Source organism: Silurus meridionalis, chromosome 6, assembly GCF_014805685.1.
Source record: "Silurus meridionalis isolate SWU-2019-XX chromosome 6, ASM1480568v1, whole genome shotgun sequence".
NCBI classification, from domain to species: domain Eukaryota; kingdom Metazoa; phylum Chordata; class Actinopteri; order Siluriformes; family Siluridae; genus Silurus; species Silurus meridionalis.
This window is the reverse complement of record NC_060889.1, coordinates 3664669-3692607: the sequence shown is the minus strand read 5'-3', so window position 1 is coordinate 3692607 and position 27939 is coordinate 3664669. Positions and strand designations below refer to the sequence as shown.

General features: G+C 39.7%; 1 protein-coding gene across 1 annotated transcript; it reads right to left on the bottom strand.

The window, feature by feature from the left end:
- Positions 1-1155: 1155 nt before the first annotated feature.
- LOC124387728 lies at positions 1156-26170 on the bottom strand. Its single transcript, XM_046852249.1, has 57 exons — positions 26022-26170; positions 25033-25083; positions 24788-24945; positions 24260-24330; positions 23786-23951; positions 23455-23592; positions 23172-23349; positions 22949-23088; positions 22702-22805; positions 22412-22577; positions 22140-22325; positions 21911-22057; positions 20860-21004; positions 20492-20650; positions 20266-20384; positions 19967-20176; positions 19738-19893; positions 19478-19662; positions 19210-19392; positions 19041-19129; positions 18781-18950; positions 18549-18699; positions 18389-18468; positions 18081-18261; positions 17768-17923; positions 17556-17689; positions 17305-17463; positions 16846-17029; positions 16550-16761; positions 16286-16474; positions 16052-16194; positions 15737-15902; positions 14978-15061; positions 14544-14681; positions 14071-14187; positions 13711-13931; positions 13456-13637; positions 12703-12918; positions 12405-12556; positions 12053-12130; positions 11852-11955; positions 11693-11774; positions 10463-10600; positions 10179-10323; positions 9980-10095; positions 9712-9864; positions 9498-9611; positions 8079-8210; positions 6762-6920; positions 5577-5738; positions 5176-5338; positions 4912-5093; positions 4733-4825; positions 3559-3763; positions 2274-2461; positions 2044-2141; positions 1156-1294 (listed from the first exon to the last, which is right to left on the bottom strand). Exons 1-57 carry the CDS (start codon positions 26086-26088, stop codon positions 1282-1284), a joined length of 8178 nt encoding a protein of 2725 aa, XP_046708205.1. The 5' UTR covers positions 26089-26170; the 3' UTR covers positions 1156-1281.
- Between the last annotated feature and the right edge of the window lie 1769 nt (positions 26171-27939).

Below are 27939 nucleotides of genomic sequence, written 5' to 3'. Positions count from 1 at the left end.
GGAAAGGGCACCTGGTACATTCCTATTAAAGACAGGGTTTAAGCCATTCAGCTCGGTTTGGGTTCAGCGGCTTTTTGGATGTCTTCCAGCAAGATCTCTGCTATTCCATGGTCTTTTCAACTTGTCAGCAGTTCATTTTAACTGATATCTTCTTTGCGAAGTAAAATGATGATGGATAGAAGGGGCTTGATGGATAGAAGAAGCCAGGGCTTGACACTGACTCAGCACCTCTCCAAACTCTAGACATGTATTCACTTTTACATTGTAGGATGCATTGGAATAGGATGGGCCGTATACATTATTCCCAAACCGAAACTGCTTGAGGAATGTCTTTAATGCCTCAGCGGTGTGTTGCCTGTGTGATTTATTTGGCAGGGCAGTGAAAGGTGCTGCTTAACTATTCAATTTACAGATAGGTTTTTCTGGGAAAGTTGGCAAAACTATACAATAGTCACTTAATGGAGATAGATAGGTGGTAGTTCGGAATAATAGGACTTCCAAGGCTACACCTGGACGCTGTCTTTTTGAGATGATAAACTACAAGAAGTAAACCTCATGTTGGTCTGGTTCGACTTAAAGATGGTTCTTAAAGAAGGGGATGGTGTTCTTCTCAGACATGGTAGATATGTTCACAGGATGACTCACTGGGATTTTGCACGACTGTAAATAAACAATGGAATATTTGTAACACGGTTCCCTGTATAGACAGCTGTCCCATCCAGGGTATATTCCGGCATCACTCCTAGGGTTCCCCAGATTGGATTGTCGTCTTCCACACATTTCCTTCTTAGACCATGTGGTAGAACTTCAAGAGGTGCTGCTTTGAGAACATTCACCATGTACTTTAGATCAACTAGGTAATGGGGCAAATGGAAATTCTAGGTTTAATAAAAAAGTATGGATTATTTAGTGGTGGTGGACAGTAAGGAAGTAAATTCGTTACTGTTGCTACAACACCCTTGACTTGATTTTTTCCAAGTAGTTAAAAATACGTTTTTGGGCTTATAATAATTTAGCATTGTATATTATGATTGATATGAAAAATTCGGGCTATTCTGTTATTCAAGGTTTAAGGTTTAAAAAATGACAAAATGCAATCCCAGGACTCACGATTGAACGGACTGTCCATCATTTTCCTCTTCAGCCTGTAGAGCTCAGCTGGGATATTCGCTGAGCTCAAAGAGAGAAGAGGCTTCATGAGAAAGTCCTCCACCAAGCTTTCTGCTAAGCCAACCACTGACCGCTTTGTTCCTGGATTATGCGGTAGAGGAAGATTCACTGTCACTTCCCGTCCCTGCAATGACACACGAAACACGTGAAAGAGTTCCTTCTTAGTTAAATAAAAATGGATGGCACACTGGAAAATGGTGAAATATTAAAGGCATGTCAGAGAACTGGGATGTCAATTCAAATGTCTTGCTGCTGTTATTGAAATGACTGATTATGTACAGCATTTGTGAAGTTCTAAAATCTCGTCTTCTTGTTTGTTAGTGTGAACCTACAATGTGCTTACCATATCTTTGAATAAACTAGTTTTTGTTCTTTTATCATTTTCTACAATTCCTGCCTTCACACACTGCCACCTGGTGGCTTGGGGGACCTAAACAAGTGCCACTACCGCTGATACAGTATCTAGAAGATACATTGCAACATACAGGTAGGTGACTTACGATGGAGATGCATTCTGATATCCCCATCGTAACTTGAAAATATTGTAGGCCTAGCCTACCCATAAGTCTTAAAGCATGGAGATCAGTATGGGGTAGTATACTGTAAATAATTCAACAAATTAGAGTAAATAATTTAACAAAACAGAGCAATCTACACTACAATAATGTATACACTTTACAGTATATATGTTTGTAGCAGTGGGTGCATGGACGAGTGCCAGTTTGTGTGTGGAGGATGGAGCAGGATGCGGTTGTTTTGAACCTCAATAAATAATATATAAATTCCAGTTCCTGCAATCACGTTTTAATCTGTAGGTCGTGCATAAGATACAAAACAGGTTTCACAAAAACCAAGCTCGTTTGACAATCTCACCTTTCAGAGAACTTGTACATAAAAGCGAGCTGTCTTTTTAATCCGACTAACATCATGGCCAGTCTGGACTCAGTCCACTGAACTGTGTGCTGCACAACCTGAAAAATGGGCCAACAGAATGTCTTATAAAATGACCGAAAAAAAAAAAATACAGCATGGAACTAAGGTGAACTTGAACCCCAGGGTCAAACTAGATCCCACTCGGGAATCCCAGATTTACATGCACTCACCAGGTCTAAAGCGGTGATGGAAGTGTGGAGAACAGTTATTGATGGCGCCCTCAGGTGGTAGTTATGTAGAACTGTGGGCAGCTTCTGCTCCAGCTCTCGGCTCCACAGCTGCAATAAGCCGTGCCACATCAGGTCCAGGCGCTCTCCTGTAACGTCATGGTATGCTCCGGCCAACGTGACCAGCGGCTCTGGGCAAAAACATATTATGTTACTAAATATGTACACATTTATTTGATGTTATTTTATTATTCAAATGATGAATCTTCAAGGAATGATTAGTTTTTTTTTTCTTTTAAACCTGTTTAACCCACTTTTTGGATTCACAGCTGTAAATGATCTACCAAACTTAGTAAGGCTCCTGACTGAATACTGTTCCTGAATGGTAACAGTTCCTGATATCGGTGTGGTACATACACAATTTATGTATTTTAGGAATGGAGACACTCTGAGCTTTGGACTAACTATCATTCAGAGTTATAATTATAAGCTCTAAATGCTGAAGAGCCTCAAAAAATAATTGTACTGCACTTAATTAGAAAGAACCATTGGTAGAAAGAACCATTCATATAAATACACTTATTCTTGTGAGTCATTTGAAACCTGAACTAAATGGTGAAGTAAAATGTATGGAAGCGAGGGATTCGTAAGTGCGAGGGTTTTGCAGTAGTCAGGGAAAGAGAGAAAAATAAAGGAAAGCTGGTTCACAGCTGTTTCAGTGTTAAGGGATGTTTCACAAGATTACACAGAACTTTGGAGGTGGTAGCTCAATGGTTAAGGCTTTGAACTCAAGTGCCACGAAGCTGCCACTGCTGAGCCCTTGAGTAAGGCCCTTAACTCTCAACTGTTTAGCTGTAAAACGCTACAAAAGGATAAAAAAATGCGATAATAAAATAATAATAATAATAAAAAAATGGAAACACTTTGGCTATGTGCTGTTATTAGTAAAGAATAAAGGGGGCATCAAAAAGTCTCGAGAGTAGTTTTTGTAACTCGCAGTAGATGGCAGCACAGAGCTGCATGCACAGTCACAGGGAGCGCCGACCTTTATAAGTCAGAGCTGTGCAACTGGTGCTATACTGAACACGTGCGTTAACACGTCTGCTTTTCTAACAACGGGTCGAATGAACTCGCCTGGTAGGTAGAATATAGAATTTATCGCCTTGACGTGTTTATAGCAAATCGCTTGGATTGTAGCTTGGATAGCTTGACCAGAAATGAGAGAAATGCAAGGTTTGAATGTTTTACTGAGCATCCGAAAGCCGTAGTCTAGCTGGTCTCCACTCACTTTTTAGCTCTTGCTGGATGAGTTGAGACATGTGCTGGAAGATCTGGAGCGTCCGAGGAAGGCCATTCGTGAGCGTTTGACGGACGTTCCCAGACACCCAGAGGTCCCACGGCACCGGCGCTTTCTGCAACAGCAGGTTTTCAGCTCGGCGGGTCACATGAAGGATTGCGTGGCTCAGTTCCTGCATGGCCTCATTTCCTAGAGTCTGAATTTTGGACAGGGATAAATCAAGATATATCTGAATTTGGATTTAGATCCCTGATGTGCAAGGTGCAGGTACCTCTAGAGGAAGAGATTTAAAAGGGATGGTTAGATTATAAAGCATGATTATATGGTATTATAGTGTACACATGTCAAAGACAGACGGTCGTATGAAGACATACGTCACGAATTTCTTCTCTAAGGGATATACAGACTACAGACTAGATTACAGACTTTTGTTTTATGTTGTGTCTATATTTAGGGAAGGTAAGATTCGCATCGGTGCATTGGCATTACATATTCGTGTCAGTAAAAAAACGATTAATTTGACAAAAATTTGTGACCAACGGTATATTTCGATTGATAGTTTCTCTCAGCGCTGCTGCCGCTACGTGAATATGACGTATCACGACACTACGGAGACCGAGGCGTGTCCTGAGAGTCACATAGAATACAGATTAACATGGCAGAGGTAGAGCTGTAACTTGGATTTATTTAATCTTTTTTAGTTTCTTTTGTTTGTAAAAGGGCCATGCGTTAGAAGTCAGAAAGTACTTGAGTAAATGTATGATTATCTGTCTGTCTGAACAAAAGAAATAAAAGCGAAATAGGGGTAAATCGCATCGGTAGCTGCTTCATATGTGTGTCGAATGTATCGTATCATTGGCTAGGTGTCGAGATGCGAATCGCATCAGTCTCAATTATGGAAAAGCACATCCCTAATCTATACGCCTTCGTTTTGCTCTTGTTTATATCTTTCCATATATCCTTGTTTGGACCCAGAAATGAATATGGACTATTCCTGTTTACCATCTGCAACCTGTTCGTTGACCCATACTATGGACATTACAATGATTTGTGAATCCGTAATAAATACCACTGCGAACATACCCCTGCCGTCAAGGCAAATTCCCAAGGATCCTATTTCTCTAAGTGTGGAATCTGTAATCATACTCCATTGTCCTCCCCTAACCTGTCTCCTGAACTCCAGAAGAAAATGGTGCAGCCGCTGGACCCTCAGCAGCAGCTTCCTCTTCATGTGTGCACCTATCTGCTGCAGCCGCGCCTGTCAAGGAAAGGAAATCGTCAGCACCAAAAATTCTCGGAATGCAACCATCTTTGATATGCCGACTACCTTTCTTTCGCCCTCACCTCCGTCGCCGCAAAGCACGCCTCGCATCCTTTGGCGCGGAAGACGAACCCGTGATCGAGCGCTCCCATGGAAACGAGCGCTAATGTCTCGTTCTCAATTCCGCTGCCTCCTCTTTGGGTCTTGAAGTTCAGCCAGTGGTTTCCATCGACGCAGAGAGTCATCCGGAGGTCATCAGATGAATCTAGGTGAAGACAGAGATTTACGCTCTATGCGAAGCGAGCGTGCAAATAACAACGGAAGGAAAAGAAGCTTCGATTTCTGACCGCCGTCGTATCCGGCGGCAGCTTGTAAACAGCGCTTTCCCAGCGTGGTCTGCAGCCAGACGAGTTCACTGCGGTCGAGTTTCGCTTGAATCTGCAGCGCCGTGTTCCTGCTTGCCGAATGTATGCTTCCTCCCAGCTCAACGCTCCGGTTTCCTATTTTCCACTGCAACACACAATTTACATTTACAGTTGAGGGTTAAGGGCCTTGCTTAAAGGCCCAGCACTGGTACCTTAATTTGGTGGTGCTGGGATTTGACCTCATGACCTTCCATTCCAAGTCCAATGCTTTAACCACTAAGCTACCACCTCCAATTCATCCAAAATATATGCATGAAAGAGATACTCGTAGCTCAATTCTGCTTTTCCCAGTTGATTTTTGGTAATAATTTGAAATGGTGGACCTCAGTAAGCAGGGAGTAGTGGTTGCGTTGGGCGCTGCTGGTGTTTCTGAGCGCCAGGACTAACGCATTGTCCTGCGTCTGACCAGAGAGCGACATACTGGTCCGGCTGTACAGCAAGTCCTTCCCCGAGTTCACTCGGTGAGAACCTGACCAAGATAAAGCCTGTGGAGAGGAAAAACAAACAAACAGCAAACAAACAGAAAAATGTGGAAGGTCCTGGATTTGTGAAAGTGACTTCTGAATGCTGATTGGTCTGAAGGTTTTAATTTATGATGTATAACTGCAGCTTGGGCTTTGATATATTGATATATATTGATATATTTAATATATATCTCCTAGCAATTACACATATTGAGAGGGGAGAGTGATTGAATAAAGGATGTAAGCAATGAATTCATAAATAAATTAAATGAATAGAAAAAATAACTATTTAGTCTTTCTTTTTTGTTAGTTTTTGCTGAAATATGTAGAACACTTTTATTTTACACACACTTCTATGCACCTCTGTTGTCTAAAAATTTTAAACTATTTTATTTATTTATTTAAAAAAAAAATGTTTTACATTTTATTTAATCAATTTAATTTGTGCCAATGTAATCAATAACCTAATGTAATCAATATGATAAAAAATTGTTTGCACATTTTTTGAGGGGGGTTTATTTATTTATTTATTTATTTTTGAGACATAGTTTTTTTTTTATTCTGCGACTTGAAATTCCCCGGCATGAAACTGTCGTCTGGACAATGTTAAACACGACTGGCTGTGGCTTTGGGTGTTTTTGGGGAGGGGTTTGTCTCATTAATGTCAAAAACCAGAGACTGGAGAGGCCTTAAGCTAACATCTGTTAATAGCAATGAATTAATGGAAAAAGTGTTCGTTAATGGAAATTGCGAAAGTGGAAGAAAAAAAATCTACACTTACGCATAAAGCATCTGAGAATTTCCTTCTTTTGTGCGAATGACCAACGAATCAAAAGTGTTTATTTATTATGCTAATGAGGGTTGCGTTTTCTAAACACAGCCATGTTGGGAATAACATCATGTTCTGAGAGAAATGCAGATGAGCTGCAAGTTATTATGGGCCCCCGTAAATGCCAGGCATTTATGGACATTCATTTACACACACACACACACACACACACACACACACCAGAATAAGTGCAACAAAGACATGCGTGTACTCACTGGTTGTGAAGGACAGAGCCCCAGAAGGCTATGGTGTTCCAGGACGTCTTTGAGGTTAGAATGTATCTGAGCCAGGAGTGTATGAGAAGAACATGGGCCAGGCGAGATGTTCTGGGCCGAAGTTTCCATCTGGACAGTGTGCATTCCGCTGTCAGCTTTCTGTTTAATAGAGCAAGAAAATACACGCAACACACAACACACATTACCAGAGCTTTTCCATTGTCCAAGCCATCGGCTTGTCTAGAAACACTGAGCCGGACGCCAAAAAAATATATAAAAACATTATCATCATTTACTACGATGGAAAAAAAAATGAAGGTCAAAAGTATTGGCACCCGTCATGAAAATGTTCCCTGCAATGGGCGAGATTTTGAAAAGGGACACATTGGGGACATTATATAGTTTGTTGTTTTTGTGATTGATTATGTTGTTGGAGTTTGTATAATTGTTGAAGGGTTTTCTCTGAACCTGGCAGAGGCAAACTGTTATATTATATTATATTATATTATATTATATTATATTATATTACATATTATATTATATATTATATTATATTATATTATATTATACTATATTATATTATATTTGTACATAGTTGAACTATTTAGCTTTTAACATAAAACAAATTAACAAGGAATTAACTGTGATTGGGAAAAAAATATATTCTTATTATCATTAGTCCAATATATTATTTTAGTGGTGGACATTAATAAAGTTATTTGTTGATTGATTTTTTCAAATACCTGTACTTTACTAACGTATTTCCATTTGGAAAGACTTTCACTTTAACTTCACTACATTTCATAGTCAAATCTTGTACTTTTCACTCAACCACATCGCCATCAGTTGTTCATCATTTTATTTACGAGGATACAAACGTAACTGGTGAAACACGCAGCGAGCAACCAATCAGGGTTCGAGCGCACGCTCTGTTATGAACTTGTTTTAATCGGCGCTCCGTGTATCTACTGATCACCAACATGCAGTTCAGCGTCAGTTCAACATCAAGCAGAACATTTAGAGAGGAATAAATAATGAAGGAACTCCAGACTCGAACTCGACGCGACTAGAAATCAATCGTTGTTTGAGTCATGAATATCATTCTATTAATAGATCAGTGTGCTGAGAGTCTGAGAGTCTTTTCACATAAACTGAGTTGATTAAGTAAAAAGTCTTGTGACGATAAATGATAATAGAAACATTTTAGCCGTAATAAATCATAGTACTTTGGATGAACAAATGAAAATCCAAATGAAAAGTACTTTCACTCAAGTTTTCACCGAGTGAAGTGGATTTCATCCACCAGTGGGTAATTACCTGATATTTCACACTCTGCGTAATCCTCTTGTCGCCCCACTCGAGCTCTGCGCTCTGGGAGTAGGAAACTTTTCCTTCTTGCGCCATCGAGACACAGCCGTGGGCCTCCACGAGAGGGAGAACTGACCGCATCTGAAATTCATTGTTATTGAATCTGCAGTCACTAAAAAAATATTTCGGTCAAATCCCTGGTTATTTTCCATAGAAATCATCCTAGACGTGTTTCAAGGTCGAAAGAGTCAGCAGGCTTAAAATAATCCTGTAGAATAATTCTTGTTAGTCAGAAAGATTTAAAAATGACAATAAAAAGGTTCCATTATTATTTTCTTGGGCAGAAATTCCATCCAAGGGTATTGATGAAATTCCTGGAGCATCTAATCTATGATAAATGGCATCAGTGTGGCTTTTTTTGTTATTTGACTGAAACATTTGATAGTAAAGTATGAGGTTTAAAAAACAATATAAATACAGTGAGAAGGAATCATCTCTAGCAGAAGCGTTGATATTCACCTCATCAAATGACCCTGGTTTTCCTAGGAATTTGAGATCAATCCAAATTGTGTGTTTTTGTGCGAAAAAACACAGGCAAGAAAACACAAAAGTATAAACCGGTACATGTAAAAGCATAACAGCTGTTTTTGAACTGTTTGGGAAGATCTTTCCTCACGATGTCCAGGTTTTTCATAAAGCCGTCTTGCAATTACAATGTCCTTGTAAGTGAACCTGCGACCAAATCCATTTCTTTTCCTCTGTCAGTCATTGTGGAATAAAAAAAACATCTATTAAATCCACACAGATGTGTTTACATATTCACACAGTTCGGACTTGTGGACTCTCTATGAACATCCATTTAGAGGACGTGAATATGCGACGTTATGGAACGCCTGCTAGATGGCCCTGGAGTCAGCAAGTCGAAATCTGATTGGTTAAAACCGTCAAGCAATATGTACTGTAAGATGCAGGGCATTATTCACAGTGTTTCCAGAGAAGGCCTTATGACAAGGTCTTCCCTTTGACCCTGGAAACATGTGATGTGAGGGCTGAAATCTGATTGGAAAGAAACTTTAACCAGAATTCACAATCCTAGAAGCAGTGCACCCGAGAGAAACAATATGAAAAAAAAAAGAAGTTTTCCGAATTTTTCAATACACACATATTGTCAAAATAGTCACAGAGAAATAACGGATTCTACAACACATATGGAATAAAGGTTTGGAATTAAAGGCCACGTTGGTCACTTTTTGCAAGATGTGGGATTTAATTTTATATGTCAAATACAATAGATTTATTTATCCAGAAGCACCATTTTGTGTGGTCATGAAGGAAGAACATATTAAATCTCCCCCTAGTGGACAGTTTTATTTTGCAACCTGATCATTGTTGTGTTGATATTGTATTGCAGAAAGAAGCATGATTTACCTGTCCAGGCGACACATAAACACAAGCCTGTGTCATGCTGAAGTTCTCATGGCTTTGGTTACTGACTGAGACAGAGACATTCATGGGGGTCCCACGATCCCAGGAGAGATGAACCTGTTGACAGAGTGATAACTTTCTGTGAATTTCTGTTCTGTGAAACCCGAGAACGATATGTTTGTGCCTGTGTGTGCCTTAGTGTGTGTGGAACGTGTACCTGATGGTTTCTGCCTTGTTGACGTCCTTGTGCATGGCTTTGTGCTAGCACTTGCACGTGCAAGTGGGAGAGAGTGGACGTAAAAGGTTGCTTAAGTTCGAGCACGGCCTTGGTTTGTCTTCCTCCTGAGTTCCAAGAACCTGTAGCTTGTATCTGCACACACGCAGTAAATTTGATGCAAGTCACACAACAAAAAGAATTCCAGACATGAGGCGCAGACTGAAAATATTTCCATAACACCCATAAGGCATCTCCGTCCACTTTCTACCTGCTCCCGAGCTCCTTGCAGATCCCAGTCGATCACAACATTGGCATGTTTGCTCTGAGTTTCGTTCTCAAGACTTATTTCCAGGTCCCAGCCCCGAGACTGAGGCCCGAACTCATCTACAAAAAACACACACTGATTTATTAGAGACCAAAAAGCCATTTATTGTGGATGTGCAGTTACTGGAAACTCTGCTTTGCACCTATTTGTCTTGATTTCCTTTGCAGTAACCCTGTGGGTTGAGATGCGTTTTCATCCATCCACTGTGTGTGGTGTGTGAGGACGTGTGATCCGTTGCACCCGGCATACCCAGTCTTTAATAAAACACTCTTTGGAAGTGACGTCAGCTAAACAGAAATCGAAATAAAGCATCGTCTGAATTCTTTCCATTTGTTACATAATAGTTATATACATAATATTAAGTATATTAAATATTATATATGTATATATAGCAATGGATGGTTATTTCATGAATTTCATTTGTACCTGAGGTAAAGAGTGGTAAAGCTCAAACAGCTGCTTGAATCCAAGCTTTGTCTGCGAAGCCTGTCCTTTAAAACGCAACACATGGTCGTCTATGGCTAGCTCGGCTGCTGCTTGCCATGACAAAGATGATCGATTTAGCTATGAAGACAAATGCATGATGTCATTGGCCTCGATAAATAGATGTCAGAACAGTAATGTACTGGGACACTTGACTTTTCCAGCCTCAAACTGTTACCACAACGTTGAAGGCACACATTTGTATCGTATGGATACAGAAGCAGGAAATTGAACTAGGAGACCAAAAACTGTTTCAGTATGACAATGCCTCAGTGCACTAAGCTAGCTCAATGTAGATATGCCTTACACGGTATAGAGTGGAAGATCTCCGGCTTTAGAGCTTCAACATTATTGAACACCTTTGGGATGACTTGTTCATGCCGACTGCACCTCAGATCTCCTCATCTCACCTACATAAGTACCTGACTTTACTTTAAATCTCCACAAGCAGAATCCAAAATCTAGTGCTAAACATATGAACATCTTCCCAGAAGAGTGGAGGTTATTATAACAGTAAATGGGGACCAAATGTGGAATGGGATTTTCAAAAAAAGAAGCACATACCAATCTTATCGTCAAGTGTGCATGAAATTTTGTTTATAGAGCGTATGTCAGAAATTTAGGTGATCAAAAACCCCAAAGAATCATCAAATTAAACACTCTAATACCATCCAACACCACTTTAAAAAGTCAATTTTTTTTATATAAAAGAGCTCTTTTCTCTACAAACATAAAACCATTTCACAGAAAAATAGTCTACTGGTCAAGTACAGAACCCCAGGGTTCTATAAAGAACCTAAAAAAACTCTTTTTGTTTAAGTGTAAGGTAAGGAGAGACATGTAAAAAAATCAAGGAACATAGTATAGGTGAACACAGTCAGGTAGCAAACTAACTAAAGGACAGGGATGGAGATAGAAACAAAGGCACTTGGAAAACAAACAAAAACATTTATGCCATTTGGCAGACACTCTTATGCCAGAGAGGCCTACATTTTTTATCTAATTCATACAACTGAGCAGCTATGGGGTTAAGGGCCTTGCTCAGGGGCCCAGAAGTGGCAGCTTGGTGTAGCTAAGATTTTAACTCTTGACCTTCAAATCCAAAGTCCAATTCCTTAAACGATAAGTTACCACCTCTACCAGACTAAACAATTTTGGTGAGTTTTGCCATACCTGTGACTTGGTGTCAAACCCAAATGGGATATAGATTTGTAGAGATGAAATGTTGTGGTGAACGTTAACCATCAGGCCAGTGCTAAAAACAAAAGGAGCAACAATAGTAAAAATATTCAACAATGAAAAATTTGCATATCATGAACAATTGTGCTGAACCTGGACATTTGATGGTGTCCCAGGATCTTGAGTAGTAATGACAAACTTCCTTGGTTTTTTGGCAAAATGAAGATGGAATCTTGGAGATTAGCCTGTATCTCTATCTATTTGGATACAGAATGAGTTAATGTAACAGAGAAGTACATTTACCAAACACTGTTCAATGCTATGACTAATGTGGTTTAAAGGAACCGATTTTACCCGTAGTGACTGATCCAATGCCTCGGAGTAGCAGTAACCCAGCAGGTGGTCTTGGCCGAATCTCCCCATGCAGTTCACCTGTGAAAACAAGCCATATGTCTGTTCAGTTGGTCTTCTTTGTAGGAGATGAACATGGAATCAAAGGCATTTCCTTCAAATAACAATGAAACCAACCGACCCAGAGGAGAAAGGTCTGTCAACCAGCCACTACATGTTACGCTTGTTAGTCTCTTATCAAACATTAAATGTCTATGTCAAAAATAGATGGCTGACATCCCAATGGATGAACCACCGGAAAGGAATTAACACTATAATTTAAAAATACAACCAAGGTCATGAAAGGCACACTGACCAGTAAGCTTCTGCCAATTTCTGTTGAGTTGTGCAGTGTTCTCTGTAGTGTGAGCTTCAGATCTTGGGCTCCGGCATGAAGTGCAAATTCGGCCGACATACCACTTTCACTCCGCTTCACACCCAACAGAGCACTAGTGGTCAGCGGGAGTCCTGCACCATATCATATTTAAGTATACATGTAAGATTGGTCTTTGGGTACAAAAAGGCTAAAAAAAAAACAACCCCTCAACCATAAGCAACCCCCATCTACACCAGTGAACATGCTCAAAAGAAAACAAAGATGGATGGGAGTATACCTGCTGAAAGCAGCCATGGAAATGAGTGATCCAGTTGAACATGGAGACCATTCTGTTCACGCTGTCGAGAGATCCTGCTAACGTTCATGCAAAGTGACTGCTCCTCAGCCCGGACACAAATCCAGACACTTTCAGACCCGTTCACGTTTTCTTTCAACCAGGAGTGTCTGGTCTCAACATGATATACAACCTGGTCTGCACTTAATGTCAGATGTCCTAGAGAAGCCAAAAGTAGCAGAGATCTGGAAGTCTGAATGTACTTTTTAGGAATACTTTTCACGATGCTTTTTTCCACTTACACATACACCAAACAGGCATAACATTATGACATATAGCATTATGAGTGTTAAGTGAATAAAGCTAATTATCTCTTTATCATGGCACCTGCAAGTGAACATTCTGTACTCAAAGTTGATGTGTGAGCGAGTTTTTCAAGCACCAATATGGGATGTCTAAAAGACTTGGCCAGAGCACCTCCAAAACCGCAGATCTTGTGGGGTGCCCCTGTGTACAGTGGTCAGTATCTATTAAAAGTGGTCCAAGGAAGAAACAGTGGTGAACCGGCGACAGGGTCATGGGCGGCTGAGGCTCATTGATGCATGTGGGAAGTGAAGGCTGGTCCGTGCCAACAAGCATGCTTCTGTAGCTCAAATTGCTGAAGAAGTTAATGTATTAATGCTCGACAGGTTTAGGCAGGTGATCATAATGTTATGCCTTATCAGTGTATGTACATATGAATATATGGTACTGTACCGTTTGTCTGATCCAGTAGCCCTGTTAAACTGGTGAAATTTGGCAGGACCGAGATGCCAGACTCTGAGACATTCAAGTCTCCCCATAGAGAAAACCGGAGTCCAGACTTTTGCTCTCGAACTGCATTCAGCCGAGCCTTAAGCATCTCTTTACTCTTCCTCAGGGTGCCAGATATAAAGAAACTGATAAAACATAGCAAACCATAGTGTGATGTTCCTGCCTGGAAAGGTAGCAAGGCAAACTACAATATATTACCTTTTGGAAGAAGAGTTTGCACTGAGAAGAAGTTGGAGGTCTGAGACGACCGGTGGAAATAATGTTTGCAGAATGTTGAGGTTGAAGTGGACCACACGGACTCCCTTTTTTATAGAATTAGCCAGAGAAACATCTATCATATTGTTGGTCTTTTCATCAGAGCGCAGGTTTACAGAACTGCTGAAATTTCCATAAGGAGTCTTCTCTAGTGTAAAATATGCCTGAAAAATAAATCACCATTTCACTTTTTTATTGCGTAATAATCACAAAGTAGGAATCTCTATCCATTGATATCGTTAAAAATGACATAAAATGGCACTGTGAACATTTCTACGCTAGTAACATGCAATTTTTCTTTACATCATAGTCCTTGTCATCGACGCTCGCGATTCCTTTTGCGGCGTATTTAAATTCTTTACTTGTCCTGTAACTTCTCATGACGTCACCCTCAAAAGTTAGTGAGGTGGGAATTTTCAACTGTAACGCAAATAGAAGACAATTGGGCAGCCATTTTTGTTTCATTTAAAAACATATATTGGTAAAGGTAATGTAGTTCACAACTTTGCGTTCTTTTATATGAGGTTATAGAAAAATGATATTTTATTGTCCTAAGCATTCAGTCAGAAGATGGGTCATGAAAATTTTCTGAGAAGAAGACTCCATCCATATTTTGAAAGTATAAACCCATCATTAAAATGCCTTAAAATGTAGTTAGTAACGTTGTTAGCCATTATGTCTTCAATCTTAAATTTTTGAATATGATAAAATATTAACTAGTCGTAAAAAATATCAGCTTAACGGCATAATGGAGAACACACGGCATACTGTTTTACCTGGAGCAACTGAGTAAGGTTGACTTTGATTGCAACACCTTGCTGAGAAGATCCTTCACCATGAAGCTGGACCTGCCCGAAAACTAGCGCCTTCTCCTTTTTAGCGATTAGCATCCTTCCTTGTAGCTTTTGCACTGTCTAAAAAAAAAAAAGTTAAATATTTTTCAGACAATTTTGAAACCAACAAGTTCAACATTGCAAAAGAATATTTGGAGTTTAGAATTTGATGTGGTACTTGTCTAGGAAATCTTGATTCTCTATATAGGAACTAGTGTTTTATCTCTTTATTTATTTAAAGGTTCATTTGTAGATGTTTTTTCCTGCTTGGGCATCATTATTTTATGGGACATTAGAGTTTTTTAGTAGCAGAGTTGGCTGTAAACTTTTGGTGCTTTCTTGATTTGGAATGGTGTTTGGTTTTATAGTTGACCTACCTGGTTTTTGTAGATATTAATGCAAATCACCAAGTCTTGTGGGACATTTTTCAAGTTAAATGAATTCATCAGGGAAGAACACACCTAAAATCAAGAATGAAAGATTTTTGTTATTATTACAAAATAATCATATAATACTCTGATCAGTGGTTATTAACATTATTACAGGTATTGTACAAGGTGGTATCAATAAGTTTCAAGACACATGGTGCCAACTGAGGCTATTCTGACCATGTGCATGACCACTTCTGCGATTTTGCCATGTTTGACATACAGCGGTGCTGCAACGAGTCGTTCGAGGTGTCAAAAGGAGTTCTGCATTTCAAGAACAGAAGAACATCACTGGAAGACGAGAAAACATTAGGAAGACAATAAGCTCAACCCCTAAAAAAAAATGTTGAAACCATTCAGCAACTTGTGCATGATGATCATCGGAGAACAATCTACATGATCTCACTTATGCACTCCAGACTTTGCCATCTTCCTGAAGATGAAGATCCAGCTCATAGGTCGCCGTTTTGCGGAGATCCGCCACGAATCACAGAAGATGCTTGACATGCTTCAAAAAGAAGACTTGAAAGAAACATTCCAGAAGTGGCAGGAATGCTGAGAGTGCTGTATTGCTGTGTAAGGGGACTATTTTGAAGGTGATGGTGTGTAAATGTAGATAAAAAAAAGTACATTCTTGTACACAGAACTAGTCTCGAAACTTTTTAATACCACCTCATATTAAGAGAAAATCTGGCAGCGAGAGCATACATATGGTTGAAATTGCTGCGGTTGAAACCCAAGTGTCAGCACGTGAATCGCTTTTCTGTTGTTACTGAGCAGCAGCTTTGACTCGAGAATGTAATTTTCCTTATGCATATCAACGGTGAATGTGTTCTGGAGATGCAGACTTTGCGGGAGGAACGTAAATGGCTGCCTGTAGAAAGGAATACAGACAATTGTTGAAAAGTTTGAATCTAAATATAAGCATAAACATGACTCTTGCTGTTTCTGTTACTACTTTAACTGTACCATCGCATTGCCAACAATGGAAAATCAAGACATGAACCATAAAAGAGAGAATACCTGAAATGCAGAACCCATCGTTTTTGATACAGGTTCAAGTCCTTCCTTATTTCTTCCACTTTACCGCCAATATCCATATCAAACTTAGAACCGTTAGAATCTGACAAGGTCATGGTCATCATCAACATCTTCTTCTTTAGCTTCTGAAACATGGATGAACAAATGAAGGTGGCATCACTCAGAAAACGGTGTAGTGCCGGTTGCATTTTTTTGTGGTTCGAATGAATCATGTACCTTTTCCACAATGTTGAGGCTTGCTGAGATGTTAAGGTTCTGCTTGCCACAGCTGGTGCTCACATCCAAAGTCTTCAACTCTTTTCCATTACCGAGTGAAATCTCACCTCTCAACGTCGGCATCCAAGCTGTGCCGATGGTACACGAGGCGTTAACTCGACGTTTCCCAGCTAGGACATACCCGCCAACCTTGAGCAAAGCAAACAGACATAAACGAGTCTGACCTGGAATTATGTGTATTACAAACATGATGACTATGATTACCTTCATATAGGTGACTGTCGGTGTGAACAAGTATAAATGCCCCTCTCTGTCTCTACCCCTTTCCCTGTAGAAGCCATCCATCCTCAAGTTGTGAATGGAAACCAACTTGCGGGTTGTAATGTCTGAAGTGAATTGGGTTGTGCCGTGCTGGAGCTGGGATAATTTTTGAGCCATGTAGAAATAAAGCCAAGGCGTGTCCATGCTTATGGACCCTGCAGAAGTGAAGAAGCAAAGCTTGACATGCAGGATGTATGTAATAAATGCAGAAGTCTTTAAAGACTATAATTTGACAGTACCTTCCCATTTCTGTAATGAAGATTTTGCAGACATATCTTTCCAATGAAGCCCTGCTACAAGGGGAATCTGGTTATTATAATTGACCTTCAGATGGGTGCTCATCTCAGACTGTCTTCTCTTCTGGAGGGAGTACAGGAACTGAGTTCTGCAATTCAGTCCTTTGTCTGGGACTCTAAGACTAAACTGAAATATAGAGACGTCAGCTTAGCCATGTCATAAAACTGGAGATAAGTACAGGGCATGCTAATGGTCTGGTCAGGTTGCAATGGATCCAAAAACGTATGTACACTGGAAAAGGCTTATACAATCATTTTAACTACTGCATGGTTTTTGGAAGATAATCCAAAGTTGACACTAAGTAAACAAGTACAGAATCTTCACATGAACATACTGGATTCAAGATTAAATCCCGGAGTTGTCCAGAACTAAAAATCATGATAGATATGAGAAGGGTTTACCTCCAGAGCGTAACTAGTAAGACCTGGTCCAGACTGATTCCTGACGGACTGACTTAAGAGGAGTCGCTGTTTGTTGCTACCCTGGTTCCAGTGATTGCCATAGCTAAGGTCAAGTGAAGACTGGATATGAATGGGGCTCCTTTCATGGTGGATTTGAATCTGTAATTCGGAACACAATGTGACAATGTGTCAATATGATCAACTACATTCAATTTGGGACAAAACCTTGAGATGTAATAGAAAACTGTTACCCTGTGGTTGATGAATGTAATGTGGGAACACTGGAGCTCATGCTCTACTGTCGTCCCATAGTGCTTCTCAACTGGCTTGACCTCATGTCTCAGATTCTGAGACATGTGGCACTCTTGCATATTTTCTGAGTCCTCTAGAAAAACATAAGATCAGCTGATAAGCTTCTCTTGACTTGTTTATATAAACAATATTGAAAGATTCGATGTTTAACCTTGCGCCCCATATCTGATCCTCAAGCCAGAGGTCCAATCCAACCCCTTTTGTTCAAGTAGACCAGAGACCCTTGTGCTAAGTAAGTAAGGCACCAGGAGGCCAGCATCCACCGAATACTGCCTCTTGCTGTCATCCAGTCTCCGCTCCACCTGCACTGTGGATGAAGGCAGGTAGAATGTTTCATCCACTATATGCTTTGCTTAAAGATGTATTCAAGTCCCAGCTCACAAAACAAGTATCTAAGGTTTTTGATACACCACATGTGTATTTGAAACTATATTGCCTATGTTGGCCCAAAATAAAGTTCTTGCCTAAAAAGGAAGCGTCCTTAATGAAAACATTTCTCAGCTTAGCAGAGACACTGAACTTCCTGTTGAGTCCATAAGTGACATTAACAGAGAGTATGGCTGGATGCCCATCTGCAGCAAACTTGGCCTCCAGCTGGTATTGTGTTCTCTTTTCTGTTGGGAGACTCAGAGTGTCTATCAGTCCCTGTCCAAGGAAGTCCAGGAAGAATCGATGATACGTATTACATATACATACATTTGTATATTACTTATAAATTTTTAACTAATGAAATTCAGAGCATTGTTTATATTTGAACCTCTAGTTTAATTACCTTTAGATAATAACGGTACTTGTCATCAATTAGTATTTCAGCTCTTGCTGACCTCTGACCATTCAGTTCATCAAAATGTCCTGCAGAGAAGAATATAAAATGAGAAATGCTAGCATCCCGCTAGAACCCGAACATCTATGTCTTTAGCTGTACAAGTTACCTTGAATTAGAACAGTTTTCAGGGGGTGAACAATTTTCAGAATTAGCCTTTGAGGATTGAGACTGAAGTCCAAAGATACATCTCGAGGAATAGTAGATTGTGGGGTTCCAAGGAAAATGAGGAGGTTGACACGTGGGACCCAGGAATTTTTCTGGTAAATAAAAAAAGGCGATTACAAGTGGAGAAACTATTACTTGGACCTTCGGCAATTTTGATACTCTGAAGTGCCCACCTGAGGAACAAAGGAATAAGCTGCTTCCAAAAGGTACTTTTGAAGAACTCTGTCCAGCTTTTGGAGCCTCAGACTAAAGATCATTGGGCCAGGAGGGGGAAAACCTTTTCCCATCAGCAGCACAGGATAGGTGACGTCAGTGCATAATTGCCATCCAAGCATCTTTGACCCTTGACCAGTAAGAAACAACTGATTTAATTTATTTTATTTTAGAAAAAGGGAATCTAAAGTAACAGATTTTGTATAATTGTGATGAGTACATGTTTTGGGAGAGCAGGTAGTCTTCTCTTTGAGGTTCCTTGGCACAAGCTCTTCTCTACTTTCACCACTTACACGATATATTCTGAAACTGTTTCAAAAGAGAGGTAAGTGGTCTACTATAGATCAGCCAACAATAACTAAATTTTTCTGATTAAAACAATCACAGACCTAAAGGATAAAATATCCATAGCATCATCAGGGGTGTTGAGGACCATTTTTAGGTTTTGTCCATTGTGCACGTATATGCTTCCATCCAAGCTGGTGGACGTTCTAAATTGGGTAACCCATTCCAGTCCAACTTGACCAAATGCTCCATCAAATCCCATTCTTGCTGACATGGCAACAAATGCCCTGAATAAACCACAAAGGAGGAAGTTTACTCGTCATCCCATCTCAAACGACTTTGGAAATATATTTAGAAACTAGAAAGACGTACTTTGGTTTAAGATACCCAGCCAAGGAGAAGTGAGACCATTTCCTAAAGTTAGCATTACCCTTCACCCAGAGCGAGTAGAAAGAGGACATGTTGATGTTCAACTTGATAGGCAAACCTGAAAGTGACGGTAAAACCAGTTCTTCTGCCAACACAATTGTGCGCTGGTTTACCTTAACCTCCTGACCCTAAGATGCAAAAGATACTCATCAAAAATGTATTGTTGAAATGGAATTATCTATGTTAAATAAGTCTTTTCTTACCTTCAGAAGCTTTACAGTGAATCCAGCTACACTAAGCGATAGCTCTCTCAACTTGCCAAGCAGTTCATCGCAGGTCATAAATGTGAGGTCATTACCAAACATCTTCACATTTATCCAACATTGAAACTCAGTGTGGCTTTTCTTCTTTCCTGTAAACTTAAACCAAAAACCTACTCATTACTGATGTGTAACTAAGAACAATCGATACTTCCTCACACTGATCCCTCACCTTATCTTTGAGAGGACTCAAGATGTTGGACTTGCAGTCCTCATTTTGATTTGCATGTTGACGAGACCACCTGCCCTTGTGTCTCTTCTGCCTTTTCAACCCATATGATGTACGTAGTGTTTGATCTGCAGGACTTTTATTAGTCGAGGCACGCTGACCTTCAAACATGTTCAAGAGAAAAGGTTCTGCACCTTCCATCCTGAAAGAAACCTGACCACAACATAGGCATTCATGAGTTTTACAATGCTATTAATTAAAACAGCAGTAAATTCTTTATAGATTGTATATTATTAAGCTACCTCTAAAATATTAAATGATCTGCCCAAGATGTAACCTGTCAGATTGGCCATTGCAGAACGTGGCAGGAAGGACATTGGAGAAAAAATTAAAGCTCCCTCAATATTGACAATGGCAGCCCCTTTTCAATGACAAGCACAAGGATAGTACAAGATTAAATATCACAATCTATGGGAATGTACCTGCAAAAAATTATACCCACAGCATACAAAGCAGACAACAATATACCAGTATTCATTGTAAAGTCCATGTGTGATGAATACTTCCATGGTTCAGCCTCAAAGTCTTTACTAATAATGTCATGTGGCAATGACTCCATTAGTTCTCTCTTTAAAGGGTCTTCAGTTTTCATGATGTTCAAGAGGTGGCTCCAGACAAAAGACCCAACTAAAGCAGAAATCCAAACATATGCACCTGAATTTATTGAATGTTAAACAATACTTAAATATCTTGTATAACTTAATATCTTGATCATAACTTTATAATCACATCAAGGCCAAATTTCAGTCAGGTTTGTTTCTGAACGCTGGTTTATGTAGTTCAGTTGGAGATTTTTCTGAAATCCCCCTGTACAAGATCATGCTGATCACTCATACCTTGAGTAGATGTCTCATTGCTTAAGGTGTCTTTTACAATCTTAAACACCTCTTGGTCAGGACAGTACATGAGCTGATGATAGGCAGCAATCCTAATTTCCACATCCTCTTGCAACTGCTGGTATGCCCAAGCAAGAACTCCTCTCTAACATGAGACAAGAAAAAACATTGTTGCCTCTGTCATCATCTAGAAAGGTGTTAAACTATGCTGAAGAGCTATGCCAAATCACATGCTGGGCTGGTCAAGCTGGTACGCCATATTGGCTAGCTGGGAGGGTATTATGACCAGATTAATGTCAGACAATATTTTCATGGACCGTTTTAATGTCGGACAATATTTTTTACAAACAAAAAATGGTATTTTCTAAATATGATAATAAACATGAATCCACTGTGTTGTTTTTTGTTTATTTTGCTAGCTTGCGGGTTTCAATTTAGCGGTAATGTATTATGAGTTAGCGGCCGGAGCAGCCCCTTTAAGAAGGTAGCGGATGTAGGTAAGTGACCGAGGCATCTTGACATGCATCAAGTGAGTCATAGACAGATGTGTCGGAGAGAATCCGTTAATTTTCCAAAATAAAACATTGTTTAGAATTGAGACAATAAATAAAATTTAAATCATGTAAGTTATTTATTCTTTCTGTGCGGCCCGGTACTAATTGACCGGTACCAGTCCGTGGCCCGGGGGTTGGGGACCACTGTTCTACATGTTAAAATCTAATGATTTTCATTTTCAATGACTATCAGATGTGGCCCTTGATTGGTTGGAATTAAAACCAACACCCACACTGGCCCTTTGTGGGAAAGATTGGACAATATTGTTCTGGAAGTTTGTGAGATTGAATCCAGAAAAAGGCACAGCCCTTTATGGGTTTTTAAGAGGGTAGAATTGGTCATGACCTCTTGGTACATGGAAGAAAGTCCTAACTTTTACCCTCCCTGGTTGGTAAGTTAGGCCTGGGAATTAGTACAATGGACAAACTGGGGAAAAATGCTGGACGAAAAAGCTTTTCACAGCAAACAGAAACAGAAGGTCTATAGAGACACGTACCTTTCTATGGCAGGGGATGTGTCTGAAGGCTTGTATAGAAGCTAATCGAAGCTCTACAGGTGCTGAGTAGTTGTGAAGACAAATTTTTAATTGAGGGACAAATTCAGGCAGACCTATGTTCTCCACTGCTTTCAAAACATGTAGCAGCTGCAGAAAAAGGTTAAACACTTGCGTCAGTTAATTCAAAATGTCATCCTTCTTATAGAATACAGCATTCTTCTGTGTGTACCTCTGTAACTGGTAAGGGTTCTTGACCGCCACAGCTTTGTCCTAGATCCTCCTTTAGAACTTGCACAAGCTGTTGGACCTCGGGGATCTGACTACATGGAGCCCGTTCCCTCTGGCAAAGGCGGTGGACAAGTGAGGACACAGCAAGTATAATCTTCTTACGAATCAAAGGCAGGGTCAACAGTGACTGAGGAAGGAAATTGAAATGGATGATAAATGAAGTAATATTGAATAGCAGATGCACATTTTTTCAACAGCGGCATGCAAACTTACACTGATATCACTGATCATTGATGGTGTGGGATGGGATGCAAATGTAATGGTACTAAGGAAGGAGATAATATGATCATGACCAATCTCCTTGTTGAGAATGAGGTTTGTTGTGAACTTAATGCATGCTTCAGAACCACATGAAGGTAGAGCCTCCAGCAGAGGCTGCCTGTAAAGACAAGTGATACAAATTGGCAAATACTTGCAGAAGTTGTCAAATTCATATATTGTATTTGCTGAATTAGTTGACGGATTCCTAGGTACTTCCTGGTAGGAACTTAGGAAAGACTGACCAGTCATCGAGGCATTTAAATGACACCTCTTGCCAGACATCATTCAGCTGCTGGATTGTCAAAGTTCTCAACTGGAGGGCCAGGCTCAGAAACAGATCTGATTGCTAAGGCAAAAAAAAGAAAATAAATAGATAGATTGTATATAAAGGTGCTTTTTCTCAATGCATTCAAATACTTGACAACAGACACTAATACAAGCAAACAAAAATAAGTAAGTTAAATGCATAGTAATAAATAAGGACCTGACCTGTTGCTGATCTGCTGATTGAGCGCAAAGCCTTCTCACTGTACTCGAAATCTCCTGAACTGCCTGCGATCCTCTTTGGCTTGGGTTCACAGCTTCCATGTCAAATTCCATATCAGCCAAATGTCCTTCATCGTGGAAGCCTGAAAGAAAATTTCAATTGGTCGTCAGGTGAATGATTATGACTCTTGCCATATCAACCCAATTTTTGGATACCCCACTCTACCTGAATCTACTTGTATCCCATCCAGCGTTCTCAAAAGGGTCAGGGTTGAGACTGTGCTGGTCTGGACCATATCTAGTGACCCTGACAATGGCACAAGTACTACCGTCTCGGTGCAGTTTATCTTGTCCATCATGGTTGTACCATACAGCTGGGTACATTTAAGGCTGGCATTCACAGTCTAATAAGAGAATAATGCAATCAGAAGCCATTTCAATTCCAAGAAACTGGTTGTTGCTTAGAAATCATTATTAATATATTTAATATATTACTGTAAATTCTCTACCCTGTCTTCTTTCAGAGGGACAGAATTCCGCCAGAAATCGTTCACTCTGTCTTGGAGGCATTGCTGCAGATGCCTTATCTTCACTAGCGAAGTGCCTTTTAGCTCATAGGAACTGATGCACGTCCCATATATATCAGTCTAGGAAGAGGAGATAGTTTTAAATACAATCCAATGTAACAAGAAGTCTTCCTGTCCAGACTAAGCTAAAGCTCACATGTGGTGCAACTGGCTGCAGATGATCTACAGGCAATTTCACCATATATTTTAATGGTATTAAAAAAGTTTGAAATATGCAGCTTTAAATATCAGCACTTGTTGAGAAGGTCTTCACCTCTTTCACAATCTCTCTGGCCCGTCCGGAGTGGGAGGTCTGGAGCATGCTCAGTATGGCTCTCTTGAAGTTGAGAGCCCACACCTGCTCTGTTCCCTGTGGGCACAAGGCTGTGACCTTTCCCCCCTGAAGCATGAACCGCAGGGGCTTCTTCTCCAGTGCCTCTCTTGCAAAAAAAACAAAACACCAGATGGACCGTTATCGTCTAGTTCTGGGCCAAACGGCTGCGGCTGAAACTGAGAGGTTTTTTGGAGGAAACACAAACTGAACCAGAGTTGTATATTGACAATGAGGACTTCATATGGTAGTGCGGCCGCAATTCAAACCACTGGGTCAAGAACAAGAATAACAAGTTACAGCTGTGGTAAGAAGTGTTGTAGTGTCAGGCAAGAAAGAAAATAATTTTAGAGAGTTACAAAAATATATCGCATATACCAAGGAATACCACAGAACCGCAAAGAAATCGTATGTTACCTTATGTTTTTCAAGCGTAGCACAGAGTTGTCCTTTTTCGGCAAGCTTTGCTTGATTTGTGGATTCCTCAGCTACAGATAATTGAAGAACATAAGACCAAAAATAGTTGGTACATTTTAAACAAATCTCTTGAATCAAACAAGTGAAATATCTTGAATTTGATTGGTCAGGATTCATTTTGTTGATAAAGTTTGATCAGCTAGCTGGGACATGGTATGGTGGACTCTTAATGTAAAACTTAAAAAACTTTATTTTAATTTCAAATTATTGATTTTGTGTAGGAAGGAGTCTCCAGTCACAGCGCTCTGTAACAGGAAAGGCATTTCAGAATTTCCAGGGATGCCAGATTGTACAATATGAATCATACACAAGCTTTAAGGATATATATTCTATTTGATGAAACGTGTTTCATTGTTGTATTGATCTTAAGGGGGAAACACACAGAAGTTCCAATCAGCTGTTTTACCCCAGGATTATTCAGTTTATCCTGACACTCATATTCATAATGGACACTGAATAGATACATACACGTAAAAGCATGTCCGGACATCCTGGAAGCGTATCAATGTCGACCGCACAGTCAAAAGACAGTTGACTCCCTCCTGGTGTGGGTCCTTTCATGGCGCTGGTGATGGTGATGCTGTACCTGTAAGTATGTCTCTGGCCTTTCTGCATATTCCATGACCCTGAAATTAGGAAAAAAGATGAATACACGTGAATAGTGTGTTGTGAATATATATTTTTTCTTATATATAGAAAATATTCTGTCTCACCTGAGCAAGCGGACTTGCAAAGTTTTCCCGGAGGCATTTTATGGCTGTCGCCTAGTTCAAAAAAGTGGATAAATATGAATAACTATGTTATTATGAAAGAAAAAAAATATGTTGACATCATTTAGATCAGCCACATATATATATATATATATATATATATATATATATATATATATATATATATATATATATATATATTTTAAAAAACAATTAAAAAAAACCCATGATGTTATGCAATTAGATATTGGGTATTTGTTTGTGTCATACAGACAGCAAATCATAAATTTGTGACTTCTAACGTATGGCCCCCTTTCACAAACACGACTTTATAGTGCAAAAAAGAAATTTTAAATGATCAAATAAAACGAGATGTTCTTTTCCTGTTTGGTCTGCAGGAAGTTACAGCTCTACCTCTGCCATGTTAATCTGTATACTATGTAACTCTCAGGACACGCCTCGGCCTCCATAGTGTTGCGATTCGTCGTATTCACGGTGCAGCAGCGGTGCTGAGAAAACGCGGTCGAGAAACGGTTTCGCGAGGAGAAATCGATCTAAAATATTAAATATTGCTCACAAATTATTGGTCACTTTCATGATTAAAGAAGAATAGAGCACCAGTAAAAAAAAATGCACACTTTTATATATATATTTATGAAGAATTCCCCACATAATCCAAGCCATTACTGAACCAAGAAAATACATGCAGTCATGATGTTTTCTTGACAAAAATTTGACTTTTTTGTCTATTTAAAAAAAAAGTCAAAGGGAGACTGGGAGGGGAATTAATAATTTAAGCAATAATTGGAAAAAAAACTTGTCTAATAGATGTTAAATGCCACAATAAACGAGTAAAAGGCACAATATTCTGTTCGCTATAAAATTATAAAATGAAAAATGTTTCCAAAAAAAAACAAACTGCATAGCACACAAGCAGGATTTCATGTATGTACCAGTTTATTCGAAAATCTTCTACCAGAAAGCACACTTACCGCTACAAATGCCAATCCGGAGCAATATGAAGAGTCCCAGAAGCACCAAAAAATGTAAAAAAGACATGACCTTGAAGTCCAAGTGGAGCTGGAATTGAAGAAAAGTCTAGCATCAATGTTTCTGAGGAACAGAAGAGTCCTCGTGAGCAGTGAGAATGTCAGTGAGTGGACTAATAAGAAGGACGGTTCCACAGCAGGAGGCCTGACCGAACGGGTTCCACCGAATAAACCACACAATGTCCAAGGGCGGGTTTTTGAAACCATTTTAATTTATTGCATAGTGAAAAAAGGCTGGAAGGTGTTTTTTCGTAGTATACAAGAAACCCTTCGTTATTTAGTCCATATTTAGACACATTGGTAACATTTTCATACTGGTCTAAGGTTTGGGCATTGAGCACATAATGTGTATCGTCTTGAATTACTTGTGAACCAGTTCTGTGGTTCTAAGAAAGTTTTGTGGAGTCCAAATCTGACATTTTTGCCTTTACCAGAAGAACCTGTGTAAGACGGAAAACAGTTAAGAAGATGTTAGCAGGCTGCCTCCCCCCAAAGTCAACGGAGGTGGACGCTTAATAGCTTGGGGTTGTTTTGGAGCGGGAAAGGTTAAAGACTTATTTCAGGTAAAAGGAACCAACATGGCAACCGTTCCATACTTCAACACCATGCAGTTCCACCATGGATGCGGTTTATTGGAACCGACTACAGAACAAGACGATAAACCAACGCATACGTCTGAGTTATTTAGAGAGCAAACAGTCGTCTAGGGTTTTATCTATCATGGAATGACCTGCCTAGTCGTCGCACAGAAAAATCCTGCTCTGGGATGAACTGGATCACAAGTAAGGAATCTCCAACTCCAACTGAAAAACAACTTTGGTGAGTTTTAGAAGAGGCACAGCGAAGTATTTCAGCTGAATGTTTGGAGACACGAACTGTTCGGATGCCAAAGAGTGTGAAAAGCTGTTCTTCATGCTAAGGGTGGATTTTTTTCAGTGAAATTAAAGTGAAACATCTGGACATTTATAGATTGGTTTGGTTAAAGGAAATCTTTATACCGGTAAATTCCCCAGTTTGTTGCTTAGAAATGGAACATGGATGTGTTTCTTACATAAGAGACTGTTTCCAAATCGTTTGGCATCCACTGTAATATATTTTTAATAAATACATTTCATTAGTCTAAGCAACAATGTGATGCTAATTTGTCAAACCCTGAAGCAGAACGTACCTGGATAATCCAAGGTTATAATGCAATTACTAAACCCACACTGCCACATACTGGCCATTGATTGAATTGCACTGCAGATTCAAATGCCCTCAGTGAGCGTAGAACCAGGACATTCACCAGCAATCCTCAACAAGGAAGGAGTTTCTCCTCCACCTCCTCCACTCAAGAGGGAATAATTCCCTGTCATCCAGAGGACACACAGAGAATCGAATGTGAATGACATCCCAGGATCCTCTGCTTTTGTGGTTTGTGCTTCAAGATTGTGGAATCTGGACAAGCAAGGATCTGGAATCCCGTAAAGCCTGAGGAAAGCTTTTGCCACATTCGAATGGCTAATTTTTTTGCCTTTTGGCATTCAGAGAGCCATCATTTGTACGACATTTACCTTAACATTCATGACATTTTAGCAGACGCCCTCATCCAAAGATTTTTCGAATTACAAATGAGTAGTTGAAGTTTCAAGGCTTTGCTCAGAGGCCCAGCAGTGGAAGCTTGAATTAAAAAAAAGAATAAATCCCAGAAATGTCTAGAATTTCTTCAGCGTTCTCACTTTACTGAATACAGAGAACAATTGACTATGCTAATCATGCTAATATCGTAAATTGAAGATATTAGCATGATAGATTTAGCTAAAACAGGCCTTGGTGCTATACAGTACAGTCATTTGTTTGTTGTATAGGTTTTGTTTTGTTT